At 37.7% G+C, this 26,827-nt stretch overlaps 2 protein-coding genes and 1 non-coding gene across 3 annotated transcripts in view; all 3 read left to right on the plus strand.

Moving 5' to 3' along the window:
• Positions 1 to 13,561, plus strand: part of LOC143858424 (callose synthase 5-like) — a 36,178-nt gene extending 22,617 nt beyond the window's left edge. The window contains exons 21-42 of the mRNA XM_077369081.1: positions 852 to 974; positions 1,060 to 1,151; positions 1,247 to 1,334; positions 1,410 to 1,570; positions 2,277 to 2,400; positions 2,662 to 2,756; positions 2,847 to 2,970; positions 3,055 to 3,206; positions 4,440 to 4,549; positions 4,742 to 4,867; positions 4,947 to 5,015; positions 5,110 to 5,299; positions 5,526 to 5,637; positions 5,726 to 5,845; positions 5,931 to 6,046; positions 6,147 to 6,230; positions 10,256 to 10,368; positions 10,449 to 10,678; positions 11,049 to 11,846; positions 12,022 to 12,072; positions 12,206 to 12,391; positions 12,781 to 13,561. Coding sequence (XP_077225196.1) covers positions 852 to 974; positions 1,060 to 1,151; positions 1,247 to 1,334; positions 1,410 to 1,570; positions 2,277 to 2,400; positions 2,662 to 2,756; positions 2,847 to 2,970; positions 3,055 to 3,206; positions 4,440 to 4,549; positions 4,742 to 4,867; positions 4,947 to 5,015; positions 5,110 to 5,299; positions 5,526 to 5,637; positions 5,726 to 5,845; positions 5,931 to 6,046; positions 6,147 to 6,230; positions 10,256 to 10,368; positions 10,449 to 10,678; positions 11,049 to 11,846; positions 12,022 to 12,072; positions 12,206 to 12,391; positions 12,781 to 13,011 — 3,495 coding nt within the window. The 3' untranslated portion in view covers positions 13,012 to 13,561. The remainder of the gene's footprint in view (positions 1 to 851; positions 975 to 1,059; positions 1,152 to 1,246; positions 1,335 to 1,409; positions 1,571 to 2,276; positions 2,401 to 2,661; positions 2,757 to 2,846; positions 2,971 to 3,054; positions 3,207 to 4,439; positions 4,550 to 4,741; positions 4,868 to 4,946; positions 5,016 to 5,109; positions 5,300 to 5,525; positions 5,638 to 5,725; positions 5,846 to 5,930; positions 6,047 to 6,146; positions 6,231 to 10,255; positions 10,369 to 10,448; positions 10,679 to 11,048; positions 11,847 to 12,021; positions 12,073 to 12,205; positions 12,392 to 12,780) is intronic.
• LOC143858860 (small nucleolar RNA J33) lies at positions 4,944 to 5,030 on the plus strand. Its single transcript, XR_013239057.1, has one exon. It is a non-coding gene; the product is annotated as a small nucleolar RNA J33 (small nucleolar RNA).
• Positions 13,562 to 17,311: 3,750 nt separating the features above from the next.
• Positions 17,312 to 25,054, plus strand: LOC143858759 (pleiotropic drug resistance protein 1-like). The gene is made up of 24 exons (XM_077369473.1): positions 17,312 to 17,794; positions 17,919 to 18,039; positions 18,155 to 18,243; positions 18,357 to 18,441; positions 18,583 to 18,742; positions 18,830 to 18,906; positions 19,272 to 19,325; positions 19,422 to 19,512; positions 19,619 to 19,920; positions 20,063 to 20,344; positions 20,432 to 20,748; positions 20,854 to 21,014; positions 21,383 to 21,486; positions 21,569 to 21,725; positions 21,844 to 21,960; positions 22,039 to 22,202; positions 22,299 to 22,631; positions 22,746 to 23,036; positions 23,229 to 23,312; positions 23,404 to 23,537; positions 23,633 to 23,860; positions 23,947 to 24,118; positions 24,192 to 24,446; positions 24,532 to 25,054. The coding sequence occupies exons 1-24, from the start codon at positions 17,457 to 17,459 to the stop codon at positions 24,787 to 24,789; spliced, it is 4,374 nt and encodes a 1,457-aa protein (XP_077225588.1). The 5' UTR covers positions 17,312 to 17,456; the 3' UTR covers positions 24,790 to 25,054.
• Positions 25,055 to 26,827: the final 1,773 nt, after the last annotated feature.

Below are 26,827 nucleotides of genomic sequence, written 5' to 3' on the forward strand. Positions count from 1 at the left end.
TCCTCCCTCTCTCTCTCTCTCTCTCTATATATATATATATATATATATATAGGGAAATGATATCTGCTCCAAGGTGTTTCGATAAAGAAGCGCTCCACTTGTTTGTCGTGTAGTATTTTAAGGGATTTTAGAGGAGTGCATGTTTATTGAACACTTTCCAAAATGTCATTCGCTTTTTCCAAGGGAAACAATTTTGGAAAAGTTTTTCCACCCCAAAAATCAACTTGGCGACCCTTTGACGTGATGTCTGCCCATAATTCACGCTATAAGTAGTGCGTTTTTGGGGCAGAGTTCAAGTAATTGTCATGTTTTGATGCATTTTCTGTGTAGTGTTTTTCCGTAGTTGTCGTATAAAGATACATTTTTCGGTACTTTTTTGGGTAGTTTTTCTACTTTGTAGCCCATTTCCGTAATTTTTTTCAAAACTTAGGACCTACGCCATGATTATTATTGCTAGCCTGTATTGATGCGATGGGGCATTAGTGTAGCATCCACCATTTTACACTTCATGTTATTGATGGGATGGGGCTGTCATGTTTAATGGGGTAGGGCCTAGCATTTTACAGGGGCTTTTTTATTGGATAGGGCCCACCTTTTGCACATCATTTTTGATACATGGGCTTTTTTTATTGGATAGGGCCCACCTTTTGCACATCAGTTTTGATAGTTTGGGTCTCACCACTTTAAACCCATGCATAGCATGGGCCTGGATTACTGTGTGTGTGTGAGAGATCAGAAAAGAAGGTAGAAGGGAGAAAAAGATGTGATTGGATGGAATGCATGTTTGTAACATAGTTTAATTCATAGCTTGCTAGTAATTGCATTTGATTCTTCTCCTTCACTTCTCATAGATACGGACACTGGGCATGCTAAGATCGCGATTCCAATCTTTACCCGGAGCCTTCAACGCATATTTGGTACCAACTGAAAAGACTCGAAATAGGGGATTTTCTTTCAAGAAGCGGTTTGCTGAGGTTGTAATCTTGTACTGTGGAAATGTGAAAGCACAATGTTTTGGTTCATTTGCATGTGTAGTATTTTGACCTCAACAACTTTCAGGTTTCCCCAAGCAGGAGAACTGAGGCAGCTAAGTTTGCTCAGTTATGGAATGAAGTTATATGTAGTTTCCGTGAAGAAGACATCATAAGTGACAGGAAAGGCCTCAGTTATATTAATGCTTTGTTCTGCTTATTCTGTTCCTTTAATTTGATTCAGTTGGAATTAAACTGGTATTTTTCGTTTAATCCAGGGAAATGGATCTATTACTAGTTCCTTATTCATCGGATCCTAGCCTGAAACTAATACAGTGGCCACCCTTCTTGCTGGCTAGCAAGGTCTGTATTATCATCTATCAACAGTCTTTGTCATTTTTGTTAATATACATAACTGTTGATTATTTTCTTTTCCAGATCCCAGTAGCAATAGATATGGCGGCCCAATTTCGAACAAAGGACTCTGATCTCTGGAAGCGCATCTGTGCTGATGAGTATATGAAATGTTCTGTGCTTGAATGTTACGAGTCTTTCAAAAATGTTTTACAGCTTTTGGTGGTTGGGGAAAATGAGAAGAGGTTTGTTCTATCATTCCTTTGTTTCTTTAACAATTTGGTGCCTATAAACCATTATTTCATGAATATTTAAATGAGGGGAGATCCTGAAATGGACCTCCTTCCCATTACTTCTCATTCTTGCGAGTGATGGGGACCTATGACAACACAAAGGGTATTGAATAAAATATTAGGGAGGTCCCAGTCTCATCTCTCCCACCTGTTGGATGGAAGGGGAGCTTCTTTCCATGGAGGACCGATTTATTTTTTTGCTTATTTAAATTCAGGCGCTCATTGTGACCGTGTTTGTACATACTACTCCAATGATAATATAAATGATTTTATTTGCAAAATCAGAGATTGAGGTTTTGGTAAAATATTATTGTTTTCATTATGTCAAAAAACTATTATTGTTTTCACTATGTCAAGTAGGTGGCATCATGATACCCATTGTAGAAGCTCATGGTTATCACAAGTATTTTCTTTTTCCTGCATGTAGTTATGCCTCCCTCCAATTTGTGGAATTGAATCTTTTAACTTGTACTCTAATATTGAAGGAGGCTATAGTTTTAAGTGACTTTTCTTGATCCAATCCAGTATATTAAAAATCATGGAAACTTTTTTATGCTGTCATTTTTTTTTGCAATACCATCACTGCAAATAACTGATGTGATTTATATGTGTGAATGCCACTGTAGTTAAATGCTTAATTTTACTTTCAATGTAACAGGATAATTGGCATTATCATTAAAGAAATTGAAGGCAACATTTCGAAGAACACATTTCTTGCTAATTTCAGAATGAGACCTCTTCCTGCCCTATGTAAGAAATTTGTGGACCTTGTACAGATCTTGGTGAGTCATCTATAAGAAAAAATAATTTTCTTTTCTGTTAAGACGTTTTGTCAAGGAGATGGAATATGTGTGCACTATCTTTGACGATAAGGCTCCGTTTCTTTTGACGTAAAAATGGATGTAAATTTTGGTTTATGTTGCAAGAATGAACATCAAACAAATTTTATGCCCATTTTTATGTCGAAAGAAACGGATCCTTAGAGAATTATTACTATTCTTTTAAGAAAAAAGAGAATTATTACTACATTTTTCTTGTTGCAGAAAGACGGTGACCCATCAAAGCGAGATGCTGTTGTGTTGCTGTTGCAAGACATGCTTGAAGTAGTTACTCGTGATATGATGGTGAATGAGATTCGGTTCGTGATTAATGACTTTGGCATTCCATTGTTGAAAATTATTTTATATTTATCAAATAACGGTTTGTTTCCCTTAACTTTAACTTTCAGAGAGTTGGTTGAGCTTGGTCATGGTAACAAGGACTCAGTCCCTAGAAGACAACTGTTCGCTGGTACTGATCCAAAACCTGCTATTTCGTTCCCACATGTTGTAACAGCACAATGGGAAGAACAGGTATATACTATCTAAATCCGTCTCCATATTGAACCTGAGCGTGATGAACTGATAACTGACTCAAGTAAATTTATTTTATTGTAGATAAAACGGCTATACCTCCTTTTGACTGTCAAGGAATCTGCCATTGACGTGCCAACAAACCTTGAAGCACGTAGAAGGATAGCCTTTTTTACGAACTCTTTATTTATGGACATGCCCCGTGCTCCCCAAGTCCGAAAGATGCTCTCATTCAGGTCTGCTATGCCTTAAAATGGCTTAACAAGCACTTACCTACTCAGCATTGATTTATTCTTTTTTGGAATAGCCATAGTCGATATAATTATTAAGTGTTGTGATTTGTTACTTGGTCTGGCTACCACTAGTTGTATTTAGTGCAGTTTGGCTTAATCTTTGCACCCTTTGGATTTTAGCTTGCAGTGTTCTTTGAGACTGTTCTTGCTATTAATCTCTACCGTGATGTATAGTTTGTAACTGGTGAGAGAATGATAAATTGGGGTGGGGATACCCTCTGTCATCAACCCGCCCTAAAAATTGGGGTGGGGATACCCTATGTCATAAAAAAAAAAAAAAATTAGCCACAGATATTTTAATGAATTAATCACTAGTTGCAAGATGATGATGTTTGTATAAATAATGTTAAAGAATATAAATGTCAGTTCTCAAATTAGTTAGGAAGGAAGTGTCTAGGAAATGTTGTATAAATAATGATGAAGAAAATACAATAATTTGTTTAAATAATGATAAAGAAAATACATATATGTATGTATGTATTGTGGAATTAGCTTAGTGGTTTCTTGGCAGGAACTTATAAGATCAAGTTTGATTAAATGGCACATGATAGTACAATACTACAATAACAATATTAATTGAGTTAAAACTCGTCATAATGGAAACACGGTCACAGTAGGATAGTTGGAAGTGTGAACAGGAGCCTGAAGAAGATACCATGGGGGGAAGTGGCACCCTGGTTAAAATACGACCAAGTGAGCGTCATCAGTGCTTGTATGAGTCATTTGGGCCAAGGACCCTTCTTTTATTAAGGAATAATGTACTACCGAAGAAGGATAATAGGTCTTCTCTACAAATGCAGTATATATGAGTCTGAAATTTCTTATCTTGGTCCAGAGAGTCTTATACACATGTTCTTCAAGGAAAAAAATAATTGTTACTCATCAGCTTTTCATATAAGCTAGTCTTCAGTGAAAAAAATTAAATTATTCAATTGCTTGTAACTATTCGTCTCACATAATTTTAAGAAATCATGATTAGATTATTTTCTTAAAGGCCGAGCCTTGGCGCAACGGTAAGTTTGCCCCATTGTGACCTGGTGGTCATGGGTTGAGTCACGGAAACAGCCTCTCTGCAATGCAGGGGTAAGGCTGCGTACATCTAGCCCTCCCCAGACCCCGCAATGGCTATGATTAGATTATTTTCTTATAGTGGAATATTTTACTTGAGATTTGCAGTGTGATGACCCCCTACTATAGTGAGGAGACGGTATATTCTAAAAGTGACCTTGAGCTGGAAAATGAAGATGGTGTCTCAATCATATTCTACCTGCAAAAGATTTTCCCAGGTTCTTGAGTTTTTTTACTAATCTATATCCTGCAACACTTCCTTTATATATATATATATATATATAAGGAAAAGGTTTCTGAGCTCGAGCTCAGCCTGAGCTAGAGCTCTGAAACCCCATCTCCCATAGTTGTTTTAGTATATATAATATGGTTGGTTAATCTTGTGCCTATACGCTAATGAACTGTACCAGATGAATGGAACAATTTCATGGAGCGACTCAATTGTAAACAACGAAGTGAGGTTTGGGAAAATGAAGAGAATGTCTTGCATCTTCGTCATTGGGCTTCCTTGAGAGGACAAACACTTTGCAGAACAGGTAGCTGTTGCCTTCCATTTCCTGTTAATTTCTTCTAATAGCTATTCGTATATTCTCTAAAAGTGTTTTTGTGCTGCAGTTAGGGGGATGATGTATTACCGACGGGCTTTGAAGCTTCAAGCTTTTCTTGATATGGCCACCGAAAGTGGTAAGACCATAAAAGCTTCTTGTTAGTGTCTCTGATGGAGGATTTAATTATTGCTGGAAATACACTTTGATTGTTTATTTTCTGAAATTTACAGAGATTCTAGAAGGCTACAAGGCAGTAACTGATCCAGCAGAGGAAGAGAAAAAGAGCCAAAGATCTCTATGTTCTCAGCTCGAGGCTGTGGCTGATATGAAATTCACATATGTTGCCACTTGCCAAAATTATGGCAATCAAAAGCAATGCGGAGATCGCCGTGCGACTGATATATTGAACTTGATGGTGAAGTATGTTTACCTTTTCTTGCTTTTGTTCTGACTTTCTGTTTTATGGAATATTTCATCCTTTTGATTAAAATGTTTCGGAATATTTAAGTTAGTCTCGTTCTAAAAAAATGTGTAAGTTAGGCTCTCAGTTAAAAATAAAATAAAGAAACAGTGTTGTATAATGCGTTATTTGCAGAGGGGACATTCATTCTGTTTCAAGTGGTTAACAGCTGTCCTTTCTGTGCAGTTATCCATCTCTCCGAGTGGCTTATATTGATGAAGTTGAAGAAAGTGAAGGTGGCAGAGTACAGAAGGTGTATTATTCTGTATTGGTTAAAGCTGTTGATAATCTTGACCAGGTAGTCATTATTTAAATCTTTATTTAATTTCCATTATTTGTAATATTTTATGAGTACTAATTGATGTTCCATCTTTTCATATAAAAAGGAAATCTATCGTATAAAACTTCCAGGGTCAGCAAAGGTAGGAGAAGGAAAGCCTGAAAATCAGAACCATGCAATAATTTTTTCTCGAGGGGAAGCTCTTCAGACCATTGACATGAACCAGGTAAGTCAGAAGGAGCGTGGAATTCACTGCAATCATGCTTTGGATGTATTAACTGTCTGTTCTGATGTCTATGCTTAAATCACAGGACAACTATCTGGAAGAAGCTTTTAAAATGCGTAATCTTTTGGAGGAATTCAACGAAGACCATGGAGTGCGCCCAGCTACAATTTTGGGTGTTCGTGAACATATTTTTACGGGAGGGTGAGTATGATATCCGCTCATTCTGTGCATTGAACTGCTTGTTTAAATTACCTTGATACACTCGTTTTCTTCCTAACATGTGGATAATTCTTCCCTGTAGTGTTTCTTCTTTAGCCTGGTTTATGTCAAACCAAGAAACCAGTTTTGTCACTATTGGTCAAAGGGTTCTCGCTAGCCCACTCAAGTAAGTTGGTTCTCTTTTATTTGCATAAATGGGTTCATAATTAATATCAGCCTCTGTAATAACATTTTCCTATTACAGGGAATAGCATTACTGATGCGGTTTGTAGGCCCAAATAAGTGGCATATTTGCCCATTAGGAGTTATTTCCATATTATTTATTTTCTAGTATTCTTATTTCCATGTTATTTAGTTTTAGGATTTTATTTTCCACGTCATTTAGATTTAGGGCTTTTATTTATTTTCCATGGAATTTTATGTCAGTTGCCTATATATAGATCATATGTATTAGGGATTTTAAGTTTTGGATGAATAAAAATTGATAGAGGTTTCTCCCCTCCTCTAATTCTTCTTTTCTCCTACTTTTAGTTTAACTCTTCTTCTTTTCTTCTTCTCTTCTCTTCTCCTCTTCTTCTTCTTCTTCTCTTATTTTTCTCTTCTTCTTCTCTTTCTCCTCTTTCCTCTATTTCCCTTTCCGGTTCTACATCAATTTAGTATCAAAGCCAAAGATCCAAGAAAAGAACCCCATCACTTTGGTATCATCTTCTCCAACATCTTCCAAAGGTACCACCGAAGTGTTGTTTCTGCCCTTCCAACGACCCAATCTCTTAGTTTTTATTCCCAGTTAGGTTTTCCATTAAAACCCAATCCCCTTGCAGCTCACATCTTTCCCGGAACCTTCAGTCCACAACCCTTGTTAAAATCCCTGCCAGTGAAACCCACGAAAGAGACAGGCTCTATTGGACTTTATTGGGTTCCCTCTTCTTGCACGGCACACTGAGGGTGCGCATGCCACACTCGAGTTAGAGGCAAGTTATAGAAAGAAAAAGAATGACTAAAAGAGAGAGATGGCACCAGAGAGACGTGTCCTTCTTAATTTCTAAAGAGTGACAGATAAAAGGCAACACTTACTTGGTGCCTAAGTTACGTTGTGTAACTTGGGTAAGAAAGTCAGAGTTACTTTACTTTCTTTTAGCTACTTGCAGAGAGATGGTAACTTGCCACTTAAGTTATCCATTTGTTTCTAATTAAGGTCGGATGGTATACAAAAAAAAAGTATACCCCCCTTTTTGCCTCCTTCGGACACCCCTATTTCAATTAGCTATTCATTTTATATTAAACCTTTTTTTTCCTCAGGCAACCCTCCTTTTAAGTCTTTTTCAAAAGTTTTTATCTTTATTTAACACCCTTTTTCCCTTGCACACCCCCTTTCCATTAATCAATATCAAGTTATCACCCCTACTTTCTTCTTGGACACCCCCTCACTTAACCCCCCTTGTGTTAATTGCATTTACCTTATATTATAAGGTAAACATCCCACCCCCACTTTTTTTTCCTGGGCACCCCCCTCTTATGTTACGTTTACTTAACAGATTCTATCTTCTATTATGTTATGCGAATCTGTTGCAAACCGGAGCACGTAACTAGAGAGAAAAAATCAGGAAAAAATATAAAAAAGAACAAAAAGAATAGAAAAAAAGAGTTTCTCACATCTCACTCTCTCTACTCTTTCTCTCCTCTCACCATCTCGTTTATTCTCTCCTCACTCGGGCCATTTCTGCTCGGAAATTGGTTTCGTCATCACCACGAAAGTTGTTTGGAGCTTGAAGAGTATATTGAGCCCACTCTCAGCAGCCATAATTGAATGCAAGCACTACTACGATCAACTTTGGCCATCCGTCCGTTTTGGTCCGACTGCTGATCCGAGCCATCCGAGAGTCTGATTTGAGATCCGCAAAAAGTATTGTGTTCCATTCGACATCACAAATGCGTTTAACGGCTAATTTTCACAGATTACATCTTGGACCATGCGACGTTGATTCTCCCTACTATGATGGCTACACCACATGTTCCATATTTCTATGGTTATGATGACTACTACAATCCCTATGGAGATTTTGAGGATGCATGTCTAGAATGGATCAAGGCTCTTAATTCATACCATACGTACTATGGTTATGATGGATAACCATTCGCGGAGTTAAGGATACAGTGTACAACAACGCCAGGTCGAAATGGAGATTGTTTATGCTAGAGTGTCATTATTTGGGCAAGCCACCGTTCCATCTATGGGAAGAAGTTCATTGTGAGTTTATGAGGATTTATGCATATCAGTATCAGAAGAGGTTACTATGTGAGAGAGCAGTGTATAAACAAAGATTGATGCGTGAAGAAGCTGCTCGACGTGAAGAAGCTGCTCGACGTAAATGGGAAGCCGCAGCTCGCCGTGAGTGGGATTTGCAAACAGTTTAGCTATTTCTTCTCCCCGACCACCTGTTGATGATATTAGTTCTAACGAATCTGAGAAGGTAGTTGCTAACACTATTGCGGAGCCCGATGCTAGTGTTGACAAGACCATTGTCAATTTTGAGGCCATGATTATGTTAGGTACAGAGTCCATGATGGCAGATACAGATTCATAGATGAAAGATATAGAGTCAGAGAGTCAAGTGACTAATGAGGCATTACCGGAGTATGGAGAGCTTGAACATTGCACTGAGGATATCTTTTCCACGTCAGGACAGGAGCATAGTGACAATGTTGACTCTATTGTGGATATTCAGACAGATGAGTTTAGCACATCGGATAGCAGCACTAAGCCCGATACAGATGGTTTTGTTGCTGATTCCATTGAGTCAGATTTGATACCAGCAGGTGATATCCTTATTGAGGCTGGTCATGGATTGGTACTGCCCATAGCTGTTATGCTGATCCCACCGATCTAGGAGTACATTGTTATCTTCCCAGCCAGTTTACTTCTTCAGAGTGGTTTGTGTTCTTTTGATTCTACATGGGTTATTTCTTTCATATAGTTCCGTTGGTATTTCATCACTTTCACGATTGTCCTGAGTATTAGACATCAGAAGTGCCTCCGACGGATTACGACTCCTATTGCTTCAGTGGATCGACTACATATTTGATCTAGGCGAACTAGAACTCGAGGGTGAGTTCTTTTCAAGAGGGGGAGAATGATGCGGATTGTAAGCCCAAATAAGTGGCATATTTGCCCATTATGAGTTTTTTCCATATTATTTAGTTTCTAGTATTCTTATTTCCATGTTATTTAGCTTCAGGATTTTATTTTCCATGTTATTTAGATTTAGGGCTTTTATTTATTTTCCATGGAATTTTATGTCAATTGCCTATATATAAACCACATGTATTAGGGATTTTAAGTTTTTGATGAATAAAGATTGATTGATTTCTCCCTCTACAGATTTCCTCTTCTTCTGCTTCTATTCTTCTCCTTCTCTTCTATTCTTCTTCTTCCCCTATTCTTCTTCTATTCTTGTCTTCTCTTCTCCTATTCTTCTTCTCTTTCTCCTCTTTCTTCTATTTCACTTTCCGGTTCTACATCAATTACATATTCGAGAAGGTGCAAGTAATGTTCCAAATGATATATGGAATACCATCTAAATTTTCCTTGATTTGTAATTATTGTCCTAAAACTCCCTAAATGTTTATGATACATTCCAGTTTAATTGAATCTGGACATAGCTTCCATTAACCTCATGTTGTAAGTGCTAGTTCATTGGCAATTATTTATCACTAGCTATGAAAAAAAAAATTAGTTTTTTGGTTCCTATAAGCTTTTGGCCTATTGAATTTTTGTTACATCCTGACATGGATAAGCATTCCAAAATGATTTACATTCTGCATTCTGTGTCATCTATGTCAGTTAATATCCAATTGCGGACATGGGCATTTTATTTTATTTTAGATATTTTTTTAAAAAATTTAGAAGTTATCTATGCTTGTGTTTTCTGTTTCCATGGTACTTACCATACGGTATTGTGTGCCATCTATGTTTATATGCTGTTTTCCAATTTAGATCCATATTTATTTGGTACATCCAGGTTTACGTTAAAATTTGTCAGTGATACTTTGGTTGTTTTCTACAACTACTTTGGAATGATGATTGACACACAATTTCGGCATTTGTTACAAAAGGAGTTGGATAGCCACCACACTGTTGAAAAACAATAGGAATAAGAACTCTCAGCATATTATTCTTTTTTATTGGTACAGGGTCAGATTCCACTATGGTCATCCAGATGTCTTTGATAGGATCTTTCACATTACTAGAGGAGGTATCAGCAAGGCTTCTCGTGGAATCAATCTAAGCGAGGACATCTTTGCCGGTAATGTTGCAATCTAAAAAGTATTATATTTAAAGGTTGCATGAAATGTATTTTTCTTTTTGACATGTTCCCTTCTGTAGGTTTCAACTCCACACTAAGACGTGGGAATGTCACACACCATGAGTACATCCAGGTTGGAAAAGGACGTGATGTTGGGCTTAACCAAATCTCACTTTTTGAAGCAAAAGTGGCTTGTGGTAATGGGGAGCAGATACTCAGCAGAGATATCTATCGCTTAGGCCATCGGTTTGACATGTTCCGTATGCTGTCGTGTTATTTTACGACAGTCGGGTTTTATATCAGCTCAATGGTAACCTTCATTGTACTTTATTACATGACTATGTTAGGATATTATCTGCTAGAAAAGGGTTGATACCAGAACCAGTTGAATTGAAATCCAGTCAATTTTTTTTTTTTTAAATCTGAATAAAAAATAAACTCAAATAAAACATCCAAAATGCTTTGTGTATTAGATATGAGGTGGATTAGGAAAAATGTGAAAATGTATATTTCTTATTTTAACGAAAAATCGTCATAAATGGAATAAAAAGGGAATCATAGGCTTCTTCAGCCAATTTACTGGGTGATTTAGTTTATAAGGCAGAAACATCAATCTTATCACTGGTGTTTTTTTTTTAATTCTATCAAACCATCCTAATCTTCTCATCTGTCCTGTGCAGATGGTTGTCATTACAGTTTATGTTTACTTGTATGGGAAACTCTACCTGTCATTGAGTGGATTAGAGTTTGCAATCGTTAAAAGTGCACGTTCTAGAGGAAATGATCCTCTGCAGGCAGCTATGGCATCCCAGTCCCTTGTTCAGGTAGGCTTATTGATGGCCTTACCAATGGTGATGGAGATTGGACTGGAAAGAGGATTCAGAAGTGCACTGGGTGACATAATTATCATGCAGCTTCAACTATGTGCTGTTTTTTTCACATTTTCTCTTGGGACAAAGATCCATTATTTTGGTCGCACAGTCTTGCATGGTGGGGCCAAGTACAGAGCCACTGGGCGAGGTTTTGTGGTTCGGCATGAAAAGTTTGCAGAGAATTATAGGATGTATTCAAGGAGCCATTTCGTGAAAGGGCTGGAGTTGATGATATTGCTAATAGTGTATGAGATCTATGGAGCCGCGGCAACTGACATAACTGCTTATATGCTTCTTTCATTATCAATGTGGTTCTTGGTGGTTTCTTGGTTGTTTGCACCCTTCCTTTTTAATCCTTCAGGCTTTGAGTGGCAGAAGATAGTGGAGGATTGGGAGGATTGGACTAAGTGGATAAGCAGCCGGGGTGGTATTGGTGTGCCTGCAAACAAGAGCTGGGAGTCTTGGTGGGAAGAGGAACAAGAGCACTTGCAGTACACTGGATTCTCAGGACGCTTCTGGGAGATTGTTCTTTCACTTCGTTTCTTTCTCTATCAGTATGGAATTGTGTACCACCTTCATGTGGCCAACGGTGAAAAAAGTATCATTGTAAGTAACTGAGCCCTGTTATTCTGTCTTTTCCCTTGCCATGTTATTTTCTTTTCTTAATTATTGTAATAAAAGATGGCATATATTAACATCATCATAATTATCATCGACTTCTCGATGATTGTTCTTTCTCTTAACGGACTTCTCAAGCTATTAAATTTGATTCCACAAACAGGTTTACGGTCTATCTTGGCTCGTCATTGTTGCTGTCATGCTCATCTTAAAGGTTTGTTCTCTGTTCAACTGCAAACCGTAAAGTTCAATACTAGAATTCCATGTTAAAAATTCTGGAATAATATTAGTTTCACATGATTAGTTTTACTAGTGTTCTAAATATGATTTGAGACATTTTACTTTAGGTGGTGTCTATGGGTAGGAAGAAGTTCAGTGCAGATTTTCAGCTGATGTTCAGACTTCTCAAGCTATTCCTCTTTCTTGGGTCTTTGGGAACTCTCGGCATCCTCTTCACATTCCTTAATCTTACAGTCGGTGACATCTTCGCGAGCCTTCTGGCCTTCATGCCAACAGGGTGGGCACTATTGCAGGTAATTTCTTCTTTATGAGGCTCTTATAAAAAGATTGCACATGATTATCAGAACCGGAGGATAGTTGATTTATTTGGCTTTTCTGACCACTTATTTGTGTATTGTTGAAACAACATTGGTTTTTTTTTTTTTTTTGAGAAGGTAACAACATTGGTATTATTAATAGGATCATACATTCATTTGCTGTAAGCATTATTTAAAAACTCCCCAAGTCAATCATAAATTCGCCTGAGTGGACTCTAGGTGAAGCTCACGGATATTATCTTAGCATATCTAAGAGTTAGTCTATTTATTGCTTATTGTAGGAAGATATTGTGCAATGCATGGTTCTATCGATTCAAGCGATTTCTTCTAGAAATTTTGAAAATTCATATTATGTTGGTGAGCAGATAGCACAGGCATGCAGGCCAGTGATGAAGGCTCTAGGATTGTGGGGTTCTGTCAAAGCTCTTGCAAGGGGATATGAATACATGATGGCGCTCGTGATTTTCGTACCAGTAGCCTTTCTTTCGTGGTTCCCATTTGCTTCAGAGTTCCAGACCAGATTACTGTACAATCAAGCGTTCAGTCGTGGCCTGCAGATTTCACGAATTCTAGCTGGTGGGAAGAAGCAGAACTAAAAAAAGTAGCCTTTCTTTCGTGGTTCCCATTTGCTTCAGAGTTCCAGACCAGATTACTGTACAATCAAGCGTTCAGTCGTGCCCTGCAGATTTCACGAATTCTAGCTGGTGGGAAGAAGCAGAACTAAAAAAAGTAGCCTTTCTTTCGTGGTTCCCATTTGCTTCAGAGTTCCAGACCAGATTACTGTACAATCGAGCGTTCAGTCGTGGCCTGCAGATTTCACAAATTCTAGCTGGTGGGAAGAAGCAGAACTAAAAAAAGGAGACAAGGGATGTCGTGTTTTTCAAGAGAATGCAGATGTTGCTAACCAGAGCGGAATACCGCATGTGTATTGTATGTGGTTTTCGTTTCTCTTTTGAAGCTTTATTGTAATCTGTAACATCGATTCTGGATGTTATATATGAACTATATAAATCCCGATCATTCTTCGATAAATAGCTAAATTTTACGCACATATGTAAGATGTATATCATGTTGTTGACTCTCATCTTCCTCTAATATTTTAGTTTGTTTTATTGAAAAGGAATTGATGCACAATGAAGAAAGCAATGACTATGTCTCCATAGCATAGATCTTCTTGGGAAAGCTTTCTCCTCGATTACTTTCATAGAAACCTGTTGTAACTGTTAGGTTCAATAAATATGAAAAGGACAACTTCTCTTGGAAAAGTATCTCTCCTGTTTGGATGCTTGTTATCTATAAAAGAAGATGAATAGTATGGTTGGTGGCGGCCAAATGTACGTTATTGAGTTATACGTTAGAAAAAAACAACAATGAACCCTACATGTACACTGATTGGTGATCCATTAGTACGGTTAAGATGGAGGTCAAAGGGCCAATGTCTACTCATGGATACAGTAAGGTCAAAACCTGTTGACCCCCATTGCCTTCAGTAATCCTTTGAACATTGTGACCCTTTTGCTGTAACACTTTGACTTGTACCTTTATGGACCTTACTCCTCAACATTGAACTTGTGTTGATTATTTGATTTGTGGCTTATATCCTTTTTATTCCGCTATGAACCTCTCTTTTGTAGCATGCATGATCCCACTTTTGTAGTGCATTATTATGTACCGGGCTTCGGTTGACTGTGGTTTATCATTTTCAGTGTTTGATCTCCTGGAGTCGTCGAGGAGGCGCCGGCATGATCTCTGACTTCCAATTATCATTATTGTTTCAGTTTTTTTATATTCTTTAGGAAGTGAGTATTGTTTAGGATTTATTAAGACTATGTCATTTGATTATTATGGGTTTTGGGTTAGATGAGAGGCAGGTAAATAATTGAGATTTAATTATTGGATTGATGTAAGACCTTTAATGCAGATTATTTAGACTATGCCAGAGGGTTTTTGATATTGCTTTCTTAGCCTTGTATGCTTGTGAAGCTTACTTTGGAGGTATACGGTGTTGTCCCACCCTTAAGCCCTGCGTTGTGGATATGTGTGTATGTGTGTGGCTTGGGGGTGTGGCAGCGGGAGTGGTGCCTAACACCTTCCACTTGCGTAACCTAGTATAATCTAGAATTTTGGTTAAGCCTAAGCCTTACATGGAGTCAATTAAGGGACCTTGGCCCAATCCTAGGTGGTAACTCTACAGTCTACAGTCCTTGTCAGATTCGGTTCTGATAAGGATCTTGATTCAATTTCAAAAAGGTTTTCCCAAAACTTTGGAATTTCAAATCATTTCAAATTAACAAGGAGATCAAAGGGCCAAATCTGTGGGGGGGACCGCCCGGGGACGCTATAGAAATTTGAAGACTCTGCTGGGATTCCCCTTTTCATTTTAATTGGTGTACAAGTGGTTTGGAATATTCATGTTCTCACTCATGCCCTCTCAATTCTCTCCCTCTTCCACTCTCTCTACTCCTCTCTCAATACTTGGTAAGCTAATGTTCCATGAAAGAAGTTCATGGCTGCCGAACATCGCTTACATTTGGGCCCTGTTCGTTATAGATTGTGACAATGGGCCCATAATTGGTTTTAATAATCTAAAACGAACAGGGCCTGAACAAACAGAACCTTAGAAAGTTAGAGAGCAATAATCTATAAGTATTATTGCCTAAAGAATGGGCAACACTTCTCATTCTCGGCTAAAGAATCGGGCGGAAACGGAGTGACGAGAAATTTGAGAAACGGTTATTTATCGCTTCGAGGAATCCTATTTTTTAGTCGAAAAAGTGGCAGAAAGTTTTGAAACGGACCTTAGCGGGTCACGCAGCCGAACATGATTTTTGAGATTTTTTTGGCTTTTTTCATTCTCCACCCCTAAAAAAGAGGAAAATCCCGTAAAAGAATAGTTGCCGAACACTATTTTACAAATTGAAGATTGGGTACAATTTTACCAATTTCAAGTTGTTTTCATGCAAAGAGGGAAGGATTCTCTTTACAGTAAAACATACGCTAAAATTTTTCCAAGTCAACCTCACTTAAATTTGTGAAACTACTAGTTACTCCAAAAGCTTAAGCTGTTGGAGAAAGGAGAGAGGCTTTTTTGCCAAGTATATGTTTCGCCAGTTTGGGTTAAAATTGGTCAACTTGAGTTAATAAAATATTAATCTCATCAAACACTAACTCGTCTGAGTCGACCCAGTTTTACCTTAGCTGAGTTCTCGTCAATTTTGAAGTGTTTTAGACGAAAGGGAAGAAGAGAGTAGGCTTGTGTGAAAGGTTGTTTGTTTTCTTGCATTTTTCTTGTAGAAGATTCTTTTGCCAACTAATAAATGCAACCACATTGAAATATGAAACTCGGTAGATGACATTTATTCAAAGAAAATGATGAATCACGTTTCCATGCATTTCACGTGTGGAAGATATGGACAAAACATACAACCTATGTCTACGATCAAACAGATGGTGGTGCACCACATCATGCCATGGGTCCCATCACTTCCACCAATGGGAATTGGCCAATTTACATCAGTTGGATAAAGATCCTTTTTGGGTCAATTTGCATTGATTAGTCTATAAAGTTTCTAGTTTGTGAAATATATGCTAATTAATCGTCAGCATATGTTTGTGTTGGATATTGAGAAACGATTGTGAGTCCAATACTGATTATTGAACTCAAATTTACTTTTATTTTAAGTCCAATAATCAATTTTAGACTCACAATCGGTTTTCAAAATGAGCTTACAGCTCAATTGTATTTCAACCTTGAGGTTGCAAGTTCAATCCTTGCTCATATTAAAAAAAAGAAGTATATACTTAGTTGAATAAATTATTGAATTGATAACAACATGCAATTTATTTTTAAATGCTAACTGGTGATTAAAAAATCATGAAATAGTACGGCACGAAACTAATGACATTTAATTGACACCAAAATTTTAAACACTACTTAGTTTTTTTTTTTTTTTTTAAATAAAAATGCCGCTCCTCGTTTTAAAAATTTCGTGCGGAATGATTTTCCGAAATTAAAATTTAAATATTTTTTTAAATGTAATTTAGAAAGTTAAGCTTTTTATCTAAATCATAATTGTCAGACCAGCCTCTCTCCTTCTCCCCTCTCAGTCTCTCACCACCAGAGAAACTAATTTAATGGGAAAATAAATTTATGGTTGTAAAACCTGGCCTGTGTATAAAAGGTGATAAAAAAAAAAAAAATGTTTGGCAAATGAGTTGATATATCCATGAAACACATTTTGAGAATTAAGATAGCTTAAAATGAAGCCATTGGTTGGAAATGGAAATGAAATTTCAACCTCCACTCAGCACGAGTGAGATTTGTTTTTGGTTTACTTGCGGGCCCACCTAGCACACTTCTTCTAACTGCTAAGTACGGGTGCAACTCGAGTCGGGTTGGGTGGGGCTAAGGCCAACCCCAGCCCAAACCGATGACCCAAACCCTCAACCTTGACGCAACCTGATTTTTCAAATCAAGCCAGGTTGGGTCCTGTAAGAAGGAATTGGGGTCAGATTGGCCCAGGTTAACAACAGACAAAAAATATATATATGAAAAAGATCTAACCTTAAGATTTTTAAGCCTTGTTCGTTTCCTCCTTTTCAGATTGTGACAAGCGATATCCCAAATTTTGTTTAGTGCTTTCATACACGAGAATCACGTTTTTACGTTCTCTATATAAGTTCTTCTACCTGTTCCATCCATCAGTATCCATTTAACCTCCTGTCAATTTCTTTGACGATAAATTCAAATTTTCCACTTCGTTGGGTTTCTCTGTTTCCTTCTTAAGTTCATATAGAACTACCCATCAACCTCCCATTGATAGCAGAGACAACACTGTATCTCTCTCTCTCTCTCTCTCTCTCTCTCTCTCTCTCTCTCTCTCTATATATATATATATATATATATAAAGGAAGAAAAGCTAAATAGAATATAAAGAAAACTGTAATCTTTTCTAGGCGTGGAGATTACAATTTTCATGGCTTGAAACTTGTAACATTTTTATTTTTGGGTGTATCCCTCGTTTTAAGTTTGGGCTGTTTAATGGAGACTACTGATATCCAAGCAATCAGTAATAGGGTCGGTAGTAGTATACGCCGAAACAGTTCTTCAATATGGAGGAACAACACAGGTGACGTTTTCTCTAGATCTTCTCGTGATGAAGATGATGAAGAAGCTCTGAAATGGGCTGCACTTGAGAAACTGCCCACATATGATCGTATAAGGAAAGGGATATTGAGTGGACTTGAAGGTGGACTCAGGGAAGTGGATATTGATAGTCTTGGGTATCAAGAGAAGAAAATTTTGCTAGATAGATTGATTAGAGTTGCAGAGGAGGACAATGAGAAGTTCCTTTTGAAACTGAAAAACCGAATGGATCAGTAACCTCTCTTCTCTTCCTTCTTTTCTCTTGTTTTTCTTTTATGAATTGTTCTGGGTGTTCATATTCCTCAACTTTCGTAGATTCTTATAGCATATTTCTCATATTTCTTTGGATTTGTTCAGAGTTGGAATTGATACGCCGACAATTGAAGTCCGGTTTGAACATTTGAACATCGAAGCAGAGGCCTATGTGGGTAGCAGAGCCGCACCAACACTCATCAACTACTATATGAATTTTGGGGAGGTAATTCATATTTAGATATCATTAACATGTAAAAAATCATATTGAACTTTGGTGTTGCAATGTGCTATTGCTCATAAATTGTACTAATCTGGTAATTTATATTTTATTTTTGAAGGGTATATTGAACTATCTCCGTATTCTTCCAAGCCGAAAGAAAACATTACCAATACTTCAAGATGTTAGTGGTATAATCAAGCCTTGCAGGTAAGAAGGGCACTGACTAAATTACAAATTGAATCTTATTTTGTTTCAATTTCCTTCTCTTTTCCCACCTCGATTGTCGGTTTGATCGCATGCTTTTTTTGTAAAATTCGCAGATTGACTTTGCTTTTGGGACCCCCAAGCTCAGGGAAGACTACTTTACTGAAAGCTTTGGCAGGGAAGCTTGACACAAAACTCAAGGTATAGATACTGTATTGTTTTATGTTTCACAGTTGTTGTAATTTTGACTCCTTTCGACAATCATATTAGACACATATTCATGAACTTATCTTGGTTCTCTCTCTTTTTGTTTTTTCTATTTTTCTTTTTCTGAAACATCAGGTTTCTGGGAGAGTAACTTACAATGGCCATGGAATGGACGAGTTTGTGCCTCAGAGGACATCTGCTTACATAAGTCAGTATGATCTCCATATAGGGGAAATGACAGTGAGAGAAACTCTAGCTTTCTCTGCAAGATGTCAAGGAGTCGGAGCAGGTTATGGTAAGTTAAATATGATGACTTCTGATATGGAGAACTTAAAAGGGAAGTTCCATAGAGTTTGAATTCCTTTCAAATTACAATGTGCAGATATGTTATTAGAACTGTCAAGAAGAGAGAAGGCAGCGAATATTAAGCCAGATCCTGATATCGATGTCTTCATGAAGGTGAGCCAAGAGTGCAATTCCAGTTTGGAGTCTTCTCTTTCTGTTCTCTTTCTTATATACAGAGTTAGGCTTAGCATCCATTGTCATGGGCTTTCGATATTCTATCTTGCAATTGACTCGAACTGTTGATGATTTTGTTTTATCCTTGATGATCCATCCCAAAATGTGAAGCCCGAATGAGTTTTAAGGGGTCTGCCAATTCTATTCAATCATTATTTCACAGTGTTTGTTCCTATCTTCGTAGTTGAATATTTGATTTTGATGCTAGATAGTGTACGAAATCCGATGCTTCCCCATATAAGGTCCCTCTCCATATAAATTTAGATAAATTTTGTTTTCTTCTTTTTCTATATCTGCTCCTACAGGCAGCAACACTAAGAGGGCAGGAGAGCAGTGTAGTTACAGATTATATTCTAAAGGTACATACTGCTGATAGAGAAATTTGCCCTTTCTATATGGAGAAGGTTTTCTCAATGACAGATAAAATTCTTTTGTCACTCCTCTTAAATCTGCAGATTTTAGGACTAGAAATCTGTGCCGATATTTTCGTAGGGGATGAAATGTTGAGGGGAATATCAGGAGGACAGAAGAAGCGTGTTACAACAGGTAAAAAAAAACTAGTATTTAAAGTTGAATCTTATACTGAAGTAGATCTGTTTTACAATTTTATGTGGATTTTGGATTATATCACTTGGGATTCTGACAAATGTAGGGGAAATGCTTGTTGGACCCGCGAGGGCATTGTTCATGGATGAGATATCCACTGGTTTGGACAGCTCCACGACTTTCCAAATTGTGAATTCGCTTAGGCAATCCAATCACATTCTCAAAGGGACAGCTCTTATTTCTCTGCTCCAGCCCGCACCGGAGACTTACAACCTCTTCGATGACATTATTCTTCTATCCGATGGGCAAATTGTGTATGAAGGCCCGCGAGAACATGTGCTTGAGTTCTTTGAATCAATGGGATTCAAATGCCCGGAGAGAAAAGGCGTCGCCGATTTCTTGCAGGAAGTAAGTTTCTCATACCGATTTTCTTTACCATTCCATCTATTCTCACTTTATGTAGGTGTCTCGAGTGAGAACTATTTCCATCATCAAAATTAATTTATTACCTCATGGCAAAGTTAGTTGTGAACTCTTTATAAACCGATAGGTGACATCAAAGAAAGATCAGCAGCAATACTGGATACACAAAGACGAGCCTTACAGATTTATTCGTGTCAAAGAATTTTCAGAGGCATTCCAATCGTTCCACATTGGTCAGAAGTTAGGAGACGAACTCGCCATTCCTTTCGACAAAAGCAAGAGCCATCCTGCTGCTCTGACAACTTCCAAATATGGTGCAAATATGAGGGAACTATTTAAGGCCACCCTAGCAAGAGAATATTTGCTTATGAAGAGGAATTCATTCGTGTATATCTTCAGGACGTTCCAAGTAAGTAATGTGGTTCACCAAAATGCAATTTTGTACTTGAAATATACAAGACTTAACACTTAATCATGTTCTCTTTCAAAATTCCAGCTTTTAGTTCTTGCAGTCGCATCAATGTCGGTATTCTTGCGCACCAAGATGCACCGTGATACAGTAAATGATGGAGGAATTTATATGGGTTCTCTGTTTTTTACACTGCTCGCGATGATGTTTAATGGATTCACAGAGCTTGGCATGACAGTTTATAAGCTTTCTGTTTTCTTTAAGCAAAGAGATCTGCTTTTCTTTCCCCCATGGATATATGCTATACCTAGTTGGATTCTCAAAATTCCAATATCATTTGCAGAAGTTTCTGCCTGGGTTTTCTCGACTTATTATGCTATTGGCTACGATCCGAGTGTTAAGAGGTAGGACTGAGGAACGAGATTATACCAGATCATTTACAAGACGTTTTGGATTGTATTTCTGTTTCATTGGTTCGTGGCAATAACCAGAAAGTGATATTGATGCAGGATGTTTAAGCAATTTCTATTACTTTTAGGACTTAACCAGATGGCCTCCGGACTTTTCCGGTTCATTGCTGCATTGGGTAGGGACATAATCATTGCAAATACATTTGGATCTTTCGCATTGCTCGCGATCCTGGTTTTGGGTGGATTCGTCATATCTCGAGGTAAAATATACACCAAAGCTGTATGTTTTCCTACTTCTGAAACGCAGAGGCTTCATCACAATTAAGCACATTAATGAGATTGGAAGTTTGGCTATTTATATCCACATGAATGACTAAGGGATTCTTTTGGTACGTCTAATTATTATTTGCATATAATCATATTTGCAAAAAATTTTGATTTCAAATATGATCGTTTGTAAATAACGGTGATGATAATATTAGAAATTATATAGTTAGCGGCTTTCAAAGCAGTCATAGCATCTCACTTGAAAATAAGGTTAAATTAAAATAATTTACAAATTAAGACAAATTTTGGTGGAATCCAAAGAGACCCTAAAACTTCTATTTCCATTCTCTTCATGATGCAGTGGATGTGAAAAAATGGTGGAAATGGGGATACTGGGTCTCACCCTTGATGTACGGGCAGAATGGAATTGCAGTCAATGAATTCCTCGGGAAACACTGGAGACACGTAAGAGTCCTTCTACCAAATTGGGATTCTCTAACTTTAAACTGGAAAATCAGCTCAGATTTTATTTTGGCAATTGTTTCAGTTCCCTCCTGGATCAACACAGACATTGGGAGTGACAATTCTGGAATCTCGTGGAATCTTTCCTCATGCATACTGGTATTGGATTGGAGTAAGTGCGTTGTTTGGATATATATTCGTATTCAATGGCCTTTATACTGTGGCTCTTACTTATCTCAACCGTGAGTATTCTCTTCTTTGATGGGCAACTTTAATCAAATCCAAGTTCTCGCACATTATCGCTGTTTAAGTCTTTTAGAAGCAAATTTATAATCTGATCATTGAATTAAATGGTCGCAGCAATCGGGTCAGCACAGGCAATTGTAACTGAAGAGATCCTGGAGGAGAAACAGATTGACATTGGCAGGGCGGGGTCATCACGAGGAAAGAGCTCTGCTGGTGGTACTATTCTGGAAGGTAAAATCAATCATTCTGTTTGCTATTTTCTAATGAATTCTTCATCCATATCATCTAAATCAATCTATGTTACAACAGCAAGAGATGATGAAATTAGGAGCAGTAGTCAAGAAGGCTCTACATCGGCACAGGTAGAAACAGCAACCGATGGCAATCAAATCCGGACGAGAGGGATGGTTCTTCCATTTGAACCACTTTCCATAACTTTTGATAACATACGATACTCTGTAGATATGCCGCAGGTATAATGGCAAATCAGTGTCTAGGAGCTTCAATACTTGTTCACATGCCTATTGATCACAAAAATTGAAAGCTCCTTGTTATATTTGAACTCACAGGAGATGAAAGCTCAAGGTGTTCAAGAAGATAGACTATTACTCCTGAAGGGTGTCAGTGGAGCGTTCAGGCCAGGAGTTCTTACAGCACTAATGGGTGTTAGTGGGGCTGGTAAGACTACTCTAATGGATGTGTTGGCTGGAAGGAAAACCAGTGGATATATAGAGGGAAACATCACCATATCTGGTTATCCCAAGAAGCAGGAAACATTTGCCCGCATATCGGGTTACTGTGAACAGACTGATATTCACTCTCCGCACGTCACTGTCTATGAGTCTCTTATCTACTCTGCATGGCTTCGATTACCTACTGAAGTCGATTACACAAAAAGAATGGTTGGTGGTGTAAATATATCTATTTCAGACACACTTTCTGCTTTTGTCATAGAAAAGAAGTAAAGAGTCTCTACTCAAAATTGGCTTCTAAAGGCATATAATGTTGGCATGCAGATGTTCATTGAAGAGGTGATGGAGCTTGTAGAGTTGGTACCATTGAGGGAAGCATTGGTTGGATTGCCTGGTGTTAGTGGGCTTTCAACAGAGCAGCGTAAGAGGCTAACCATTGCTGTTGAGCTTGTCGCCAACCCCTCTATAATATTCATGGATGAGCCAACCTCCGGGCTCGATGCCAGAGCAGCAGCTATTGTGATGAGGACAGTGAGGAACACTGTGGACACAGGAAGAACAGTAGTGTGCACAATTCACCAGCCCAGCATTGACATATTCGAGGCTTTTGATGAGGTGAGAGAATATTGAAATTGAGAAACCTGTGATTTTTTGTATTATTTTTTTGCTAATTAAGAATGTTTTAAAAAGAGAAGGGACAAATATAATAGTAAAAATACAACAACCGGAGCAAGTGAAATTTGTGAGTTATGTGGCATGTTTTGTTGTTAATTCATTAGTATTGACGGCTTTTCATTTTGCTTTAAGCTCTTCCTAATGAAGCGAGGAGGTGAAGCAATCTATGTAGGTCCATTGGGGCGCAATTCTTTCCACTTAATCAAGTACTTTGAGGTATAAAAAACCTTCAATTCATGTTTTCCTCCAACCTCTATATCAAATTCTCCCAAATTGGTACTAACCGAATTGGGCTTATTTTGTCAAGGGAGTCGATGGAGTCAGTAAGATAACTGATGGTTATAATCCTGCAACATGGATGCTGGAAGTGACCTCGCCAGCACAAGAAGAATCTTTGGGGGTTAACTTTACAGAAATATACAAGAACTCGGAACTTTTTAGGTGTGATTAAACGATATATACTCTTTTGGCCCTCATGTCTGAAATGACAACCATTTTTTTGGAAAGCTCTTACTTGTCTCTGGCATTTGTCGCAGGAGAAATGAAGCTCTGATAAAAGAACTGAGTATTCCTCCTCCTGGTTCTAAAGATCTTTACTTCCCCACTCAGTATTCTCAACCCTTCTTCACACAGTGCATGGCTTGCCTATGGAAACAACATTGGTCATACTGGCGCAATCCACCTTATACTGCAGTGAGGAATTTCTTCACACTATTTATTGCCTTGATGATAGGAACGATATTCTGGGATCTGGGCGGCAAAACGTAAGAAATCCTCATAGTTCTTCACTTAAGTTCAAATATAATTTAGACAGAAAGATATCAAATTAAATTGATGTTGAAAACTGCAGGAGTACGCAACAGGATTTATTTAACACAATGGGTTCCATGTATGGTTCGGTGTTGTTCCTTGGGTTTCTAAATTCCTCATCTGTGCAGCCAGTCGTGTCTGTAGAACGAACAGTTTTCTACAGAGAAAGAGCCGCAGGAATGTATTCTGCTTTGCCATATGCATTCGGTCAGGTAGTCATTTTTTCCAATGTCCCTAATGGATCTCCTTTTAACAATGTCTCACATTGTTACGATGCATTCGCAGGTTGTGATTGAGATCCCATATATATTTGTCCAGACTATAGTATATGGGCTTATAGTGTATGCAATGGTCGGATTTGATTGGACGGCTTCCAAGTTCTTTTGGTATCTTTTCTTCATGTACTGCACCTTCTTATACTTCACCTTCTATGGGATGATGTCAGTAGCTCTGACTCCTAATCATCACATCGCTTCCGTAGTTTCTATTGCATTCTATGCATTATGGAATCTCTTTTCAGGTTTTATGATTCCGCGACCGGTACGTTCCAATTCTAATTCATCTGTTCGCTACACATTGAGTTTCCTAACACAGAAGATTGATATGACCATTTGGTTGACTGCAGAGGATTCCTGTGTGGTGGAGGTGGTATTACTGGGCATGCCCTGTGGCTTGGACCCTGTATGGGCTAATTGCTTCGCAATATGGAGACATACATGAGACATTCGAGACTGGTGAGACAGTATCTCAATTCCTGAGGAGCTATTTTGGATTCAGACATGACTTCTTAGGAGTGGTTGCAGTGGCGATATTTGGGTTCACCGTTCTCTTTGCATTCGTCTTCGGTCTTGGTATAATGGTATTAAACTTCCAGAGAAGATAGACAATGTTTCTCAGAGGTACACCCAGTTATTAATCCGAATCCCCCCGGCACGCACAATATAGACTGATCGAGGAGTTGTCGAAAAATTGCGGTTCTAGTATGATGTGAGTGAAGAAACTGGTGAAGGAATTTATTGTTATTTTTTGTACTAAGATTTGCACTTGTTCACGGCATGTGTATCAAACATTGGTCCAGTAACGATTTACTCTGAATGGTTGTGGGGTTATTTCATTATTTAATCAACGAAGTCAAGAGTTCTCCTTTAGTCCAAAATTCTAGTATAGTAGAAGGCTAATGATAATGGCACTACCATGTTTTAATAATTACACAAACTGAGCTTGTTTTTTCTATTTTAATTGACATATGGGTGCTTTTTGGGAACTGTAGTAACCTTTTACAGATGTTTAAATAATAAAAGACAAGATGAAGAATTATTTATTTTCAAAAAAAAAAAAAAAAAAACTAGTTCAATTATCAAAACATGGTAGTGTGAGTATCAGTAGCGTAGCAGGACCTCTGTAATTTAATATCCGTGTGGTAGTTTATTTTGTATTAACTTATGAAGGATTCTATTATAAAGTAATCATTAGAAACTGTTACTAACTTTGTTTTTTGAGAAAATGATAACCATATTAAAAAAGAGAAGATTACAAGTGCAAGTGCAGGCAAAGATAAAGATTGCCCAATATACAAGGAACCCCGCAAGGCCCCTGATTGGGCCAATCGATCTGCAAGATCGTTGGCACTTCTAGGAATATGGACAAAAGAAATAAATCTTTCATCATACATTGCAGAAATTTCATCCAAAAACCTAGCTAATCTCCAAGGACCTACACTCTTATCATGAACCCAAGAAATTTGTAAGCTTTACTAACTTTGTGAGACTTATAAACTTGAAAGTTTCGTATCAATTGCACCTGAAGAAGAAAAATCTTCAAGGTTTATAAAGCAAAGCACAGCTTTCAACCATCTGTCATATCAGATGCTCTTGAAACAACATGGTATAAGGATTTCACAATTCGGCTAACATAAATTTTGTCGAGCATTCTAAGATAAGCTAAACATCCCTTTAAGTAAATACCATAAAAGATGTGTTGAAAGGTGCAAAGGATATGGAAAAAATTCATGGAGTTAGACTGTCAATTAGCTTACCTCAACACTATGGATTTTACAAGTTAATAACCCAAGTGAGCATCAAGTAACATAAACAACAAAAATGCTACCTCTCTTGTCGATGGCCTTCCAACAATTAAGCTAGGTTAGGATGCTCTTGAGGAGAGCCTCAAAGGCCTTCAGTTTGGGGTTTGGCCATGGACAGTGTCCTCTCTTGATTAGTGTTGCAAATAAGGAGTTTTATTTTGGGTCTACTAGAGTATTGGTTGGATTTGAAGGAGCAGTAAGAATGGGCGGTGGTACAGGGAGATCTTTTGTCTGCCGACAAAGGAGATTGTTATATTCTAATCAGAGGAAAAAATTAGAAAGAAGATGAGATTTATTCACTAATCTTAAAAGATTCTACTATACCCTAATAGGTGCTTATATAGAACATTTAAGGGATAAGCATAAAAAGAGAATAAGATTATGAGAATAGATAAATAAAGATTATCCTGATCTAGATTAGTACCTTAATCTATCCTACTTGCTTATTCTAACCCGGAATTTATCTACGTACTTATTCTACAGTCATATATCTCACCAGATATAATATATTCTAACCCTCCATGTCAATCCTACTGAACATTATCCTTCTTTCGTCCCAATTTGGAATCCAATTTTATGGAGGAAAGCCATATTATTTCAAAAAGGAAATGTAGATGGGAATCCAATGAAGCTTGAAGAAAAGAAGGTGGTTAACCTTAATGCAATCCTGAGCTGCTACGAGATGGTCAAACTTTAGCTAGTTTCAGATCATGGGCACTCATATTCCTTCCAACCAGTTTGAGGGGTTAGCAAGTGTATTGGGATGCATGGTGGATCAATTTCCTACATCATACCTTGGACTACAGTGTATGTGGCAATCAAATCTGTTGAATCCTTC

Source organism: Tasmannia lanceolata, unplaced genomic scaffold (genome assembly GCF_043159265.1).
Source record: "Tasmannia lanceolata isolate RefF3 unplaced genomic scaffold, GAP_Taslan_0.1 ptg000026l, whole genome shotgun sequence".
NCBI lineage: Eukaryota > Viridiplantae > Streptophyta > Magnoliopsida > Canellales > Winteraceae > Tasmannia > Tasmannia lanceolata.